The sequence below is a fragment of the Hypomesus transpacificus genome, chromosome 18 (genome assembly GCF_021917145.1).
Source record: "Hypomesus transpacificus isolate Combined female chromosome 18, fHypTra1, whole genome shotgun sequence".
In the NCBI taxonomy this organism is placed as follows: domain Eukaryota; kingdom Metazoa; phylum Chordata; class Actinopteri; order Osmeriformes; family Osmeridae; genus Hypomesus; species Hypomesus transpacificus.
In genome coordinates, this window is record NC_061077.1 from 5,582,187 (window position 1) to 5,595,972 (window position 13,786).

At 41.7% G+C, this 13,786-nt stretch overlaps 1 protein-coding gene across 1 annotated transcript; it reads right to left on the bottom strand.

The window, feature by feature from the left end:
• Positions 1 to 6,608: 6,608 nt before the first annotated feature.
• Positions 6,609 to 11,247, bottom strand: LOC124481277 (dual specificity protein phosphatase 7-like). Its single transcript, XM_047041213.1, has 3 exons — positions 10,479 to 11,247; positions 9,503 to 9,931; positions 6,609 to 8,203 (listed from the first exon to the last, which is right to left on the bottom strand). The coding sequence occupies exons 1-3, from the start codon at positions 10,846 to 10,848 to the stop codon at positions 7,896 to 7,898; spliced, it is 1,107 nt and encodes a 368-aa protein (XP_046897169.1). The 5' UTR covers positions 10,849 to 11,247; the 3' UTR covers positions 6,609 to 7,895.
• Between the last annotated feature and the right edge of the window lie 2,539 nt (positions 11,248 to 13,786).

The window sequence follows — 13,786 nt, forward strand, 5'->3', positions numbered from 1 at the left end:
AAGGATTTCTTATTCACTCATACCCAGTTGTTAGGGTGTATTCTTTTGACATTCTTCAAATTATTTATGGTCACGTCTCAAAAAAGAGGGACATCAAATGTTTTTTGATGCTTCAAAAAGAGATGTGGGAGATAGCCAGTCCATAATTGGATGGTTGCTGCGTGATGCTCCACAGGGGGGCTCCCCTCTGAGTCCTGTTGCTCCGGACACAGCTGTGTTGTTGATGTGAGGGTTAAGAGCCTCTGGGAGGATCTCCTCAAGGGTATAGAGGAGGTAGAGCGGATCCCAGCATTCATATAGTTGGATTGGCAGTATCTAGTTACACAATGTTTGGAGACAGCAGCTATCTATGTCTAATCCCGTTAGTGCCCATGTTAGGGGATCAGATTTGACCGACACCAGTCGACAATCAAATGCCTTTAGCCTTACAAGGAGGAGAGACCCAGTACAGAGTGGGTCTCCAACACAACTCTGGACTGAAGGACTCAGAGTGTCAGTCCTCTGTTTCCAGATTTTTCAGTGTCTTAGACGTTCATATATCCCTGCTGATAATGCAATTTCCAACTCAGAGCTTTATCAAATTCATAATCTAATTATTGAATTTAAAGTCCCCATTCTCTCCACTAGGTGTCAGCAGACATCCACATTCTGAAGTGACGCATTGTCTTCGCTGACGTTCTCAGAGGATTACGGTCAGACTCGGTCAGACCAGTATCAAGCCCTCATACTGAAAAGTATGCTAATGACAATCAGATCAGTGAGACTGATGCCGAGCAACAACACGGTAGTAACACAACATTTCTCAAATCTAGTCAGATGGGAGTAGGTGAGTTGGGGTACTGAATGAATGGGAGTGGTGATGACTGGTGAGTCACACTAGACTTCACAGAGTCATAAATACACACTCTTACAATAGGGCTAATGACTCAGCCTAGGCGTTTACAGGACGTCTGGCTGAATGAAGGGGCCTGATTTGGACTTAAGTAGTAAAAATAGCACAATGTAGCAGGGGGGTCACTCACATACTATCTAAAGTGGTGACGTGTCTAAGATTGTAAACGTGTCTGTGTGTGGGAGAGAGAGAGACATAGAAAGGACAGAAAACAAAGTGTGTCATGATGGCCATGCACTTCTACTATGTACATGTTCGAGAGTGCAAGCCTGTGTGTGTGTGTGTGTTGTCTATGTATGATTGATGGCAACTGGACATTTGGACTGCCTTGATCCAGGTCAAAGGTAAAGTCATGTGGGTTTACCTTTACCCTATGAGCAACAGCTTCTAAGGTAGGTGACACTGTGGGTGAGATGGTTACTTTGATTGTCACTAAACACCTATGGCTGTGCACACATATGGATATGGAGATATGGGAAGAGACAGAGGATAAATAACCCAGCATTACTAGTTACTTTAGCCTCACACCTAGATTATATCTATCCATAATATACCGCTTCTGTGCTATTGTAAGACAGTGTGTATAGGGCAGCCACAATCATATGCAGCTGGGAGGCATGCTGAGGCTGAGGCTGTCAGGCTGGGAAGCTGAGATTGAGGTAGAGGTAGAGGTAGAGGTAGAGGTAAAGGGTTGAGGCTGAGGCCACCAGTGTGTGAATGAGTCTGGGGTGTGGTGCAGAGACAGAGAGAAGGGTGGGGGAGTCACCTAGTTATGCAAGCAAGGCTTGATGACTCATGCTGGCTGTCATTAACACACACTGCAGTTATGTGTCTTAAAGCACTGCAGTGGGTAACATGTATATCAGAGACATACACACACAGTTTGGCAAGATTGCTTTATTGTGTCATTGAAACAGGGTTGATTTAAGTATGCAACTGAAATGATGTAACCCTTTTCATTCATTTGTTCATTCATTCAATCTTTCATTCATTGTGTGTGAATTTGTGTGGTTAGCAGGCATCTTATTGGCTACCAGCAAGAGTGACTGACAAAGGGCTGTAGTATACAAGCCAGTCATTGATCCTGTATTAGTGACGCACAAGATCACATGCATGGTCTACTTTGACAGCTGTCTAATACTGTGGCATACAACATTTCCTCAATGGGCTATGGGTACTCTGGATGGTTTTTATATATTGGTCACAATAACATTGCCACGAATATATGGAAACGTCCATCTCTCTTGGTAAGTGATAACAGGAGAACAAGGACTCATATAAACATTCCGTACAAATGATTCCCACACAACCACAGAGCAACACTGAAAACAGGAAGCTGGACGGCTTTGACGCGTTCCTGTTTTACCCGTTCCACTGGTACTGAAGCAGTACAAGAACACGTGCCATCACTGTTTTTTCTAGGCATGTTTACTGGCACAAAACCTGAGGATAACTAGCTCTTAAATCCCAAATATATATTTCATGTCAAGGAAGAACCTGCTGTTACTATGGTAATGAGGTGCTGTGTTTGATGCTTTCCCACACTGGAGCAAACCCGCGTGGTGGAGAGAATAATCACACACAGCCAGATGAAGAGGAATGCCCTGAAAAGATCAAAAGACTGGAGCACTTAATGATCATGGATAATCAGAGATATCATGGATGACACCGCATATTGCTGAGAGAATTGAATACATTGGTTCCTGAACTTCCTGTAAACACACAATACCGAAACAGAGGAAATCTTACACAAAGAAAGAGTGGAATAACTCTAAATCAGAGTTCAACAGACAGAATGTTGTATGGTGATATGCAAACCCACTTGGCCTCTAGAGAACACTGAAGTACTGTTAGGAGCTGTCCCAGCCATAATGGCTCATAGATGACGGAGCCTTCAAGAAAAAGAAGTCTGAAATTCCGCCATTCTATTCATAGATTCAAATGAATGCGAGCAATTGTTTGATTTGTATTACTGTGAAATCAAAAGATGTATCTATTTTTACAACATGGAATATCTGAAATGCTAAGCACGAGAAAACTCCTCAGATCTTCTCAGAGTTCCACATAGAACAATGTTGGGATAGCCACATAACCTTACTATTCCGTTTTTTTTAATACGGAATGCATACAGAGAACAGAGCAGGAAATCCCTGACCTCGGTTGCATCTCCTGTGACATCATTGTTATGGTAAGCAGTGGACCAGGAATAGGGTCCAAATACTAGAGGCACAGACAGATCTTCCTGGCACACTCAGCAATTCCGTACTGTAAGCAGCATATGGCCCTGCATGAGTGGGAAACTAGCCAGCAGAACAGACCCTCTGACCTAGCTCTTCAATGTAGGTGTCCATATGTGGGATAGACAACATGTAGTGTTGGACTATACTGTATGTACCTGAGGGCTGTTCCCTTATTCACTCTGTGACTTTTCACTCTACGAACTTTAAATCCCAAACTGTGGATGTTATCTCTCTCTCTCTCTGCTTCCCTGGGGAGTTTCCTACCGGTCCTCCGACTAACAAGTCTGTGTAGTGAGTATGGGATGGTGTGTGTCGCCGGATGGTGAAATTGGCTATAGAAAGAGAGGCTTCTGGTATTAACAGATGGCACCCTCTCTCTGCCCGTCATGTCCATGTGGCTCTGCTTTATACTTGACCCAGTATCCATAGCACCAAACTCACACTACTCACTTTTCTCAGAACACAGTTGTTGTGTTGGATTTTGTAAGTTTAGATATGAGGACAGAGGGGTTTGGAATATGTCTTGAACAGCAGATGTCTTGTTCAAACAGAATCCCTGACTAGATATGGACTTCCTGGTTAGATAATGGCAAACTAAAACGGCACGAGTCCAAGTAGGAGTCCAAAATACATGACAAGATAAACATCTTAACATTTTAGACCAGTTCAGAGTTTCATGACATTCTACTTGAACAGTGTAGTATAGGTATATTGCTGGAGAACAAAGAATATACTGTTCTGTCATGGTTCATTTTACAGTCAAGTAAGTATCAAAGTGTTAAATATCTGCCTCCCCATCCCAGTATGTGAGATAGTCCATGAGTGCGCAACACTGGGAATCTGGCTTGTTCCATTACAAAGATGGGGGTGGACAACATCATGCTGAAGGCTTTATATGTGATTCATGGATTCATGGAATTAAACAGTAATCCTCCACCACAGGAAATTAAATCATAGGCACGACAATGCATACAATTCTAACAGTCTATGTATAGTTCTGGGAAATCCTGGATTAAAAATACAACTATGATGTGATGCACGTAAATTATGTTCCCAGTCCTGGATTAGGAAAAGACAGATATTTCTCTGTTGTCCAAAAATCTACCAACAAATCAATTGTCAATGGTCAAGTCGAGAAAAACTGATTAAGTATCATTAAAGTATTTTAATGTGTTCTGTTTTGAATATAAAATCCAGTGTCCAAAATGTCCAGAACCATACATTTTTCAGACTATGGTCGCCCGCTGAAAAAGACATGGACAATGAATCAATGTGACCCAGTATAGGCCTATCACAACTGTCAATGTGATTACATCCAGATCAGCATCAGTAACCACGAAACCTAATTAAATATCTATCCTGTCTATCTAGAGCAGGAGAGTAAACAACAAACACAACATCCATGATGTCATTCTCTATTGACTGCCATGATGTCACTCAGTTTGTTCAGCCAAAAATCAGATTAGGATTATTCTCAATGGCCCTGGGAACATCTGCCTAACCATTAACAAAGTGTGACTACTGGGGGAAAATCACCCCAGTGAAGATGGAGTGTCCTAAAATAGATATCCCTTATTACAATGGCAGAGCGAAACCATAGGAAATGGCCTAGAGAGAACTGGTTTTTGATTAAAAAAAATAAAGCAACAATTTATTCTCTTCAGTGTATTTAAGTGTGTATTTGACTTTTGAACTCTAACCATCTTGGTTCAATGAGGGCTAATCACATCAGTGAATGCTTGTCCTATGGAGTCACTAGCAGCTGTGAGGTTCTCTTCTTGTCAAGCAATGTGTTGAATGTGAGTGCTGTAAATGTGCTTAACCACAGCAGGTGTGGAACAGCTCTGAGGGGATCTGCTCACTGTCTCTCTCTCCCTCTCTCTTGCTCCAGAACGACTCATAACACAGATACACACAGACACGCACACACGGTTTCTGTCTTCCTCTCTCTGAGCCATGTCTCATTCACATATGCTTCCCCTGTCACTGCTGCTGAGTAAGCAGTGTCTCAACCTCTGCTTCCCTTCACAAGTGACAACAAAAGGACAGAAATACCCCTGGCATCCAATGTGAGGCCATACCTGTTTTTAAAATGCTTAAGCGCAAACAATTGTCTTCTTTTCTTTCTTTTGACGCACCCTTTTACTGTCCTGCACTGTAGGAACTTCATTTCTGAATCTGTATCGTATTGGCAGTGACAATGGAATGGAAAAATCGTATTGTTTTTTAAATATTAATGAAAATTGTATTGTACTAGGGAGGCAACAACAGCCACCCCCCCAAACTTGGAATATTGATGTGCCTATCTTATCTCTGCAGACATAGTCAGATCTTTGTCCCCAGTGTCAGGACATCACTGGTGTTCTTGTGTGTCCTTCTGGGACTGTGTGTCTGGTCTCAGGCCTGCTGGGTGGCTCTGACATCATGACAGGTCTAACCTGTAGTTATGTAGCTTGCCAGTTCAGTCATGCTATAAAACATTGCCCTACACCACTTTTACTGTCGCAACCACAATGTTGTGCTGTGTTCATGTGTTGTGCTATTTACAGCAGTGGAAAGGTGATCTTGTCTCGTCATTGCGGGATAGCAGGCTATAAAAAAGTCCTTTTGAGACCTTTACATCTGAAATACCCGATGTCATCCGTTTTCACATCCCCTCTCTGTCATAAACTGGAATATGTCGATATTGTGAGTTCATGAGTAAATTTACAGGAATACCACCATTTTCTGAACTTTACTGAATATCCCCCTTGATGAGACATAACACAAATACTGAGGAAAGTTTACAGTGGAAAGCAGGAAAAGACTTGGGGACTTTCTGACAAAACACCCTCGAAAAGGTATGACCGCTACTTCACCCTTTTCCGAATATGCCTAACGTGGATATGAGGATGTAGCAGAGGGCTCTCATTTCCTCCTGTAAACCAGATAGTGCTGAATGTAACTTTGACCCACACACAACAGGATATTGCATTCATCCAATAAACAGGAAAATGCTGCTCCAAGAAATAGACAGCAGATGTGAGTCCATTAGACATTCATATTTCGAGTGCTTTCCTTGAGAGATCAGTTTCCAAGTAACAAGGGCCTAAATAATCCCGCAATGCTGTTATTCTCTGGTACAGTCTCTTCTCCCTCTTGTGTCTGTGCTGCATGAGTAACTGGGAGAGGAAGTGGGTCTGTTGTGGTTTGAGGGATCTGGAACTGCCACCCGTCTCCGTATCTGACAGGCGGTGAGAGACAGGAAGCCAGGCATCAGAGTGGACAGAGAGCGGATATCTGACCACACCTAGAGCCTCGGGGCTGGGGCAGGGCAGCAGACCACCACCAGTCACATACCACTCAGTGGACAGAACTGTGGTACACAACTGCTCTGTCTAAATTCATAACAGGCCATGAGTCAATGTATTTTCACTGTATGATATACAAAACTTAATATAGAAACTGAGATTTGGTGTTTCCACCTACAATGAGGATGAATGCGTAAAAATATACCATTTATTTCTTGTATAAACTTGTGCATTAATGTTCTGTACGCTTAGTCACATTCAGTTTATAATAGGGTCAATTTCACAATTCTTGATTTTGAGGAAAAAGGTCCCCCATTCCCAAATCTTATGTACAGTTTACAAACACGTACACACCAAATAAACAAGCTCTTTAATATATTTAAGGAGCTGTGACAAGATACAGATGTCTTGTATAAAATCCCTGAATATGCCTTTCTATGAGGTAAGAACACAACTGTGTGACTCATTTGTTTTAATTCCCTCAAGATTTAACTTTTAGCCCACTTGTTATTACTGGCAATTGAGCACTGATAAAAACACCAAAAATATGCCCTGACATCATCGCGCCACAACAGGAGTAGCTAAACACTTAAGACTGTCTAGGAGTGTGGTAATAAGCTCATGTTAATTCATTTGTAAATGGATTATTACTATGATACATTTTTTCATTCAAGCATGGTAAAATACAATCCTATACACTATACCCAAATCCTTGGTAAAAGACAGTTAATTTGCTTGTTAACTTAGAAAAGGTATGGTAAAGGCCACAGGAACAACAGGCGAAAGTATACAAAAATATCCTCTGTGAATCTTAATCACATACCAAATGTGCATATACAGTATATCACAATGTATCTTACAAGAATTTTGCACAAAAAAAACATATTTGACATTTTTCAAATGGAAGGAATAGCACATACTGTAAGTAATGAAGGAATTAAAAGTAGAAAAGTAAGCCTTAGAGAGCTTTTAACATGTTCTGCTAAATGTCCATTCTAATGCATTGAGCTGCAAATTAAGAGGTCTACAACAGTCATCTGTAGGAAGGTTATTCACTGGCAGTTTACAGTGGCCCATATCCCTCTGTGTACCCAATCAGTGACAGTTAAGTCAAAGAAAACCATGGTTCACATTCTAAACGGCCAAGCAACATACAACACCTTTCCAGCTGGAGAATATGAAACAATTAAAGCCTCTCTAATCCTCCTGAAGATATTATACTTTTTATTATGATTGTACACCATTGGTTGTCTTTGATGACTGGTCTTGTTTTACAATAGTCCTGCTTGTAGTCAAATGTAAGGCATCAGACACAGGGCATGTTTTATACAGAAGGGAGCATATCACGTCCTTGGAAGGATCTGTACTGCCAGCCGCCCCTGGTTTCTCTCTCTGCCTGGCCTTGACACAAGCAGGCATCCTATTGGAAAATGTCTACATGGTGGGAAACAAAAAAATGGCTGCCTTGTCCCATCATGTAGATTCCAGCCTGTCCAGTTGAAATACATTATGATTGGTCGGCGTTGTAAAGTAGAGCTGCTCATTCGGTGCACGGTTGTCACATGGGCTGTGCAACCCTAGTGTTCTCTCAAAGTCCAGCAGTTGCCCCATGAAGTTGAAATTTGGGGAAATGTTGGACTTTTTCCTCTTGACAAAGTCGTAGGCATCGTTGAGGGACAGGTTGAGCCTCTGCATGAGGTAGGCCACGGTGACAGTGACGGAGCGACTGATCCCTGCCAGGCAGTGGACCAGGACGCCACACTGCTGCGAGCGAGCCTCATCTACAACACCAAACAACTCATCAGTACACAGGAGCTACAAGCCATCGTACAACACATCACACACACAATACACAGTTGGTCCAAACCCTGTTTTTTCTTTCTCACTGCCAACTGTTGTTGATTGTTGAGACCTTTCACTTCCCCTTCCCTGTGAGAGCCCAGTCTGCAGTTCAGTGTTTCCCACACATAGACTAATTTGTGGCGGTGCGCCACAGAATCAACACCGGCCGCCACACATTGCGTTTCGTGAAACATTTTTTTTTATCGCTATTTAGGTTAAAACACGCAGCGTATTCGTTCAGCTGCATTTCCTTTCCCCTGCCCTCCCTCCGTCTCTCTGTCACTCATGCGTCTTTCTCACATATGCACAGTCACAACGTCAGCACACGTTAGCAACAATGCATACATACGCCGTTCTAGTAAGACCGACAGCTATATCAACGAGCTTTCAGCATTAGTGCCGTAGCTAAAAGTCGAGGAAAGTTGAGGCTACTTTTCGCTAGGTACCTTACTCGAAGGTTCCCCTTCGTTCTTTTGGTGAAAAGTCTCAGGAGCTAGCTAGTTACCCGGCGTCCTGGAGCCGACCAGTTAAATAGTTGTTTAGCACTAGCGTGGCTACATGCATAATGCAGAAATGATATATTAGTTGTTGTTAATTTTGTGAAGGTGTGAATCATTTAGGATTAATATTTAATGTAACAAATTATTAACAAATTAACTGTGTAACGAATTATTAACGAAGGAATTATTACGACTCCCCCCCCGTCTGACAACCCCCACCCCCCTCCCCACCACAACACTGCAGTTACACTAGTTAGGGTAAGCCTTGGCTTTGAAGTCTACTTCAAATATTAACATCCTCCTCAATCTAGATAAGCAGATGTCTAATATCCTCTTATAAACTCATAGGAGGTAGACAAACAAGTATCCGCCCAGCTCCACAAGCCGGATATGTCAGGATGTGTCAAACCGATATCCTGATAACCAAACCCAGCCACAGAGAGTGGAAGCTTCGCTTCCTTCCTGTACCACAAGCCAAGCCCTCAGTGTTTGAAAAGCCTGCAACTGCCACAAAACCAAATGTACTCAAATGTCAGGTCATGGATGCTTCTGTTTTGTCACTACACACACATATGAAAAGTAAAAGTAAAACCATTCATATTTCAGTGATAAGTAACATGCCTTAGGAGGCAAAAACTGCTGCATGCCATTCGATAAAGCAAATGGGGGTTAAGAGGGTTGGTCTAACAAACTCCCCTACATTTGTTTGTTGAAACGTCCTGTAAGTGAGATACTCACCGATGAATGATATGGCTTCAGGAAAGAACGGAGACAAGTTCTGACTCCAGTGGTCAGAAATGGGGATCTGCTTGTACCTGAAGTGGCCATCATGTTCAAACGCATTAGGCAGGTTGGGTGTAACGTTGAGGATGTACTTGATGTTGTACTGTCCAAGCACATCCAGGTTGGTGGAGTCTTTGGCACAGCCCAGGTACAGGTGCGGGAGGATCTGGACGGGGAAGGCGGGCTGGTTGTTAGGAATGGGGCTCTCTTCAGACTCGGTGGCGCTGCTGGGCTCCCGGTCTGACTCCCCGTCGGAGCAGTCGGAGCTGATCCTCAGACTCCCCAGGCCCAGGACGGAGAGGGGAGGAGAGCAGCTGGGGCAGGAGCTGTCCAGCAGCGTCTCACAGTGCTCTGGATACTCTGTCTGGAACTTCAGAAATCCCCCTGAGAACGAGAGCGGCCATGAAATGGATGATAGTTTCAATCGATTGTCATTTCATAACATATTTTACAAAACGTTTCGAAGAAGCTTTGCTATTACGTTTTTCCTCTTATCTTAGTAAAATGTGACCTATTTTGTCAGCTTCCTAAAGTTATGTCACAACATTGATGAGGGGCTCCCATCATTGATAAAATGCTGGTATTTTTTCTTCTGGAACAAAACATGGTAGCCATTTTAAAATTGTAATTGAAAAAACTGACAATTATATTTTTTTATATTTATGAGGCTCAATTCCCCACACACCATCATTTCATGCAAAGACAATCAATCAAGATGCCTTTAGGACAGCTGTTTTTAATACTAATATTTTGTAATATTTATGTACGAAGTATTTATGTTAGGCTTTTGTGTATCTGTTGTTTTGTTAAAGTTTGTTAAAGTAGAGAAACATTTCTAAACAGGTTTAGTTTACATAAAATCAGGATGGGTGACAGTTTTTGTGTGTAGGTTTGGGGAAGGAGGGGGGATTCGCATCAACAGTATACTTGCCTTCCAGGTAATATGCTTTACAGCCGTCATCCCATAACTTCTGAAGAAGCAGTCCCAGAACGGAACCTGTGGTTCCAATCTCCTGCAAATCCATAGTGCACTCGTCATACAGAATCACTGTATCTGTGTCGCATCGTCTTAGAAATTTCTCCTGATCTTCATGGTTTGGAATGATAGTTCGGATGGGTATATTGCCCTTCTTAAACCTCCGTAACATTAGTCCAGGTATGGCCAAATTTATGGCCGTTTCTATGTGGGATGATTCGAAAAGCTCGTGCGATCGGCAGTCCAGCAAAAGCAAGGAGCTCCCTCCGGATTCTAACTCCACTTGCAGCCATTCTACGCTCTTGCTTGGCGTCACATTAGTCATATCGAACTCAATATCATGTTACATTCAAGCTTGTAATTCACAAACACTGCTACATTGTACTGAATAACCATAAAACTACTTCGTAGAATAAACAATGTACTGTGCTGGTGGCTTCAAAGCTCGAACGTTCCGATAACCTATGGTTGAGCGGGAGCGGCGATTTACCCCTCACTTTTGGTGTCCATGAGCATAAGATCTTAGTGTATAGTTTTGGTATTTAGGCTACTAGTCTTCAGTACAAGCAGTCAAATAAAATTCACCTACGGGTATTTCAAAGAGACAGTGACAGCCGACCACAACGCCATTAAACGAACTATTCTACACAGTGAGCCCACACAAACTTAGAACACGTTCTCCTTTTGCCATTCCGACACAGTAGATTTTTTTCTTTGACAGGGTAGAAACACAACGGGGAGGAGTTTATGCCTCGGGATTTAAAGACACAGAAACAAAACTTTCAAGCTGAAAAATTCATTCAAGCTACGGCATTAATTTATTTTCTGCTTTCCTTAGAGAACTATAATTCATCATCCAATGGATTTACAGGGAGATTTATTGAAGATTGTTTTAAAAAAAATTCCATCCAAAAGAATTACATTATTCAATATTTACATTGGTTTTCTAAGTAGGCTGAACATAGTTAACATTCTCCATCTAGTCTCTAAAAACCTGTTCTAAACTGATTACAAAAATGTTGAATGATTGAAAGGATATTAAATGACCAGATGTGTTGGAGGGGTATCGTTACTTTGTATGGACAGGACACACAGTATTTCGATATAGAAATATCCTATTTTGGATTATACATACTTCATTCAGGAGGGTAATCCAAGACAGTATTAACTGAGTTTACTTCATTGCAGTGCTCCAAACACTCTGGCAACATGCCATATGATATCCTTTTTCCTTTTGAAAAGTAGAGCATGCTGGTGTGTAATTTTACTCTCACATCAAGGATTACTGTGAGGATGACTACAGTCTCACAAGATTCTACAAGAGCAGTTATGTGTGTGTTACAGAGAGAAACAAATAATGAGAGAATGAGAGAGAGATAATGAGAAAGAAATAAGGAGAGAATGAGAGAGAGTGAGAGCAGAGCGCACTGGGAAGCCAGCCATACAGCTCATCTGTCGGTGCACGTGAGTGGGAGAGACACAGATGTGTAAAGCTGGCAGGATTGCCACAGCATGGAGGAAGAACGACACACACACAGAGAGATAGAATCACATTTTGTTGAACCTGACATAGCACATACAACAACAAGCAGGCATTGAAGTCACAGCATCAACATCTATATATAATAAATAATCAGCGTCTACCCTATCACATCACCCTCAACCAAACACAGAGCATAGAATGTAATACTAACACAGATACTACACCCACCCTACCACACACAGGCATGCTTCAGCTCTTCTCTATGCCTCTCCCAGAGTCACTGGGCCTGCCCTCAGACTTGCCCTGATAAGGAACTACACGGTGTGCGCCACAATGTAGATTGAAAGAAAAACAAAAAAATGAGGTCACATACAATAGGTAAGACGTTCTACCATTGCGGCAAGATTATTCATAATGCTCATGCAAGGCATGGCATTATGCAGGAAATAGATGACTGGAATTAGAATAAGATGCCTTATATATGACCAAAACGTACATTCTGCATCTATACCCATTTAAACCACCAACAAGACATAGGCTTAGCTGATTTTAGGATTGTCACCTGATAACTTCACTTAGAGTGAATAACAACATTCAACTCAGAGTAATAGATAAGTCGGGAAATATGTTAATTGGTCTGCAAGCAGTGTTGTTTTATTATTTCACGAATAGACCTGAATAATACGCAGGACTGTGAATCCATGCGATTGATTTAGCATGGGTTTCAGACCTGTGGTTAAAACAAGGTATCCTCTTACCATTCATTTTTACATGAGCTCGATCACATATGACTGCTCAATCAAAATTATGATTCTTAAGTCATTGAGGTAGGCCTACCGACAGTGTCTCCTATCCTGCGTTGTGTTGCTTTCGTAATTGTGACTGCACTACATTACCGCCATCTACAGGCTCACTGTGTAAAATACACCCATGAGTCATAGATGGATGGGAGGTGCTTCAAATCGCAAAATGGTTACTACGACTCTGGGAGAAATGCATGTTTACCTAGATTATACATTTTTGTAAATCATTAGGTTAGTGGCAAGCAGTTTACCTGATAAATTCAACATGAACAAGCTATCCGACAAACACAACAACAAAAATCATTTTACAGCTATTCAGGTTATGCAAGCATGTGCTTATTTAGTTACGATGAAAACAAGTTCGGTTGTCAGTTTGATCATTCAGTAGAATTCTCTGAGCTATTCCTAAATGTTAAAACACAAATAAGCAACTAAACTGGAGCGAGATTTACTGTGAGAACTGGATATTAACTAGAAATATTACCTGGAGTCGTTAAGGAGTATGTATTCAGTCTAACTTCCCACTCAAGTTATATATACATATATATACATACATTTATTTGTATATATTTTTTCCGAATAAACGATTGTGCTTTCTCATGATTCATAATTTGCCCATATACAATTGATGTTGAGGACGACCTTGACAGATTGGTCAACACTGGGTGCATGTTTGCTAAATCACAAGGGCCAGAGTTCATGTTATCAATACCAACCGTCTGTTGAAGTAATGTTACTCAATAACCTGTCTACTACCCAATATTCTGAAACATGAATCTCCCTCTTGCCAAAGTGATGACAATTTCAAGGTTAAGTAAATACTTGGTCCACTTAAGTCAACACATGCAGACACTCAGCCTTGCCCCTCAAATGCAGCTTCAACTGTGAACTTGGTTTGTGCACACTACACTCATGACTGAAAACTGAATAGGGCTGTGTAGTCAAGAGATAGTAAGAGTTGGACACAAGGAAAGCAA

Coding starts and splice junctions, on each gene's coding strand:
- LOC124481277 (XM_047041213.1), bottom strand. CDS start 10,848: ATGACTAATGTGACGCCAAGCAAGAGCGTAGAATGGCTGCAAGTGGAG. Junction 9,932..10,478: donor TAAAGCATATTACCTGGAAG/GCAAGTATACTG, acceptor TCTCGTTCTCAG/GGGGATTTCTGAAGTTCCAG. Junction 8,204..9,502: donor TGAAGCCATATCATTCATCG/GTGAGTATCTCA, acceptor TTGGTGTTGTAG/ATGAGGCTCGCTCGCAGCAG.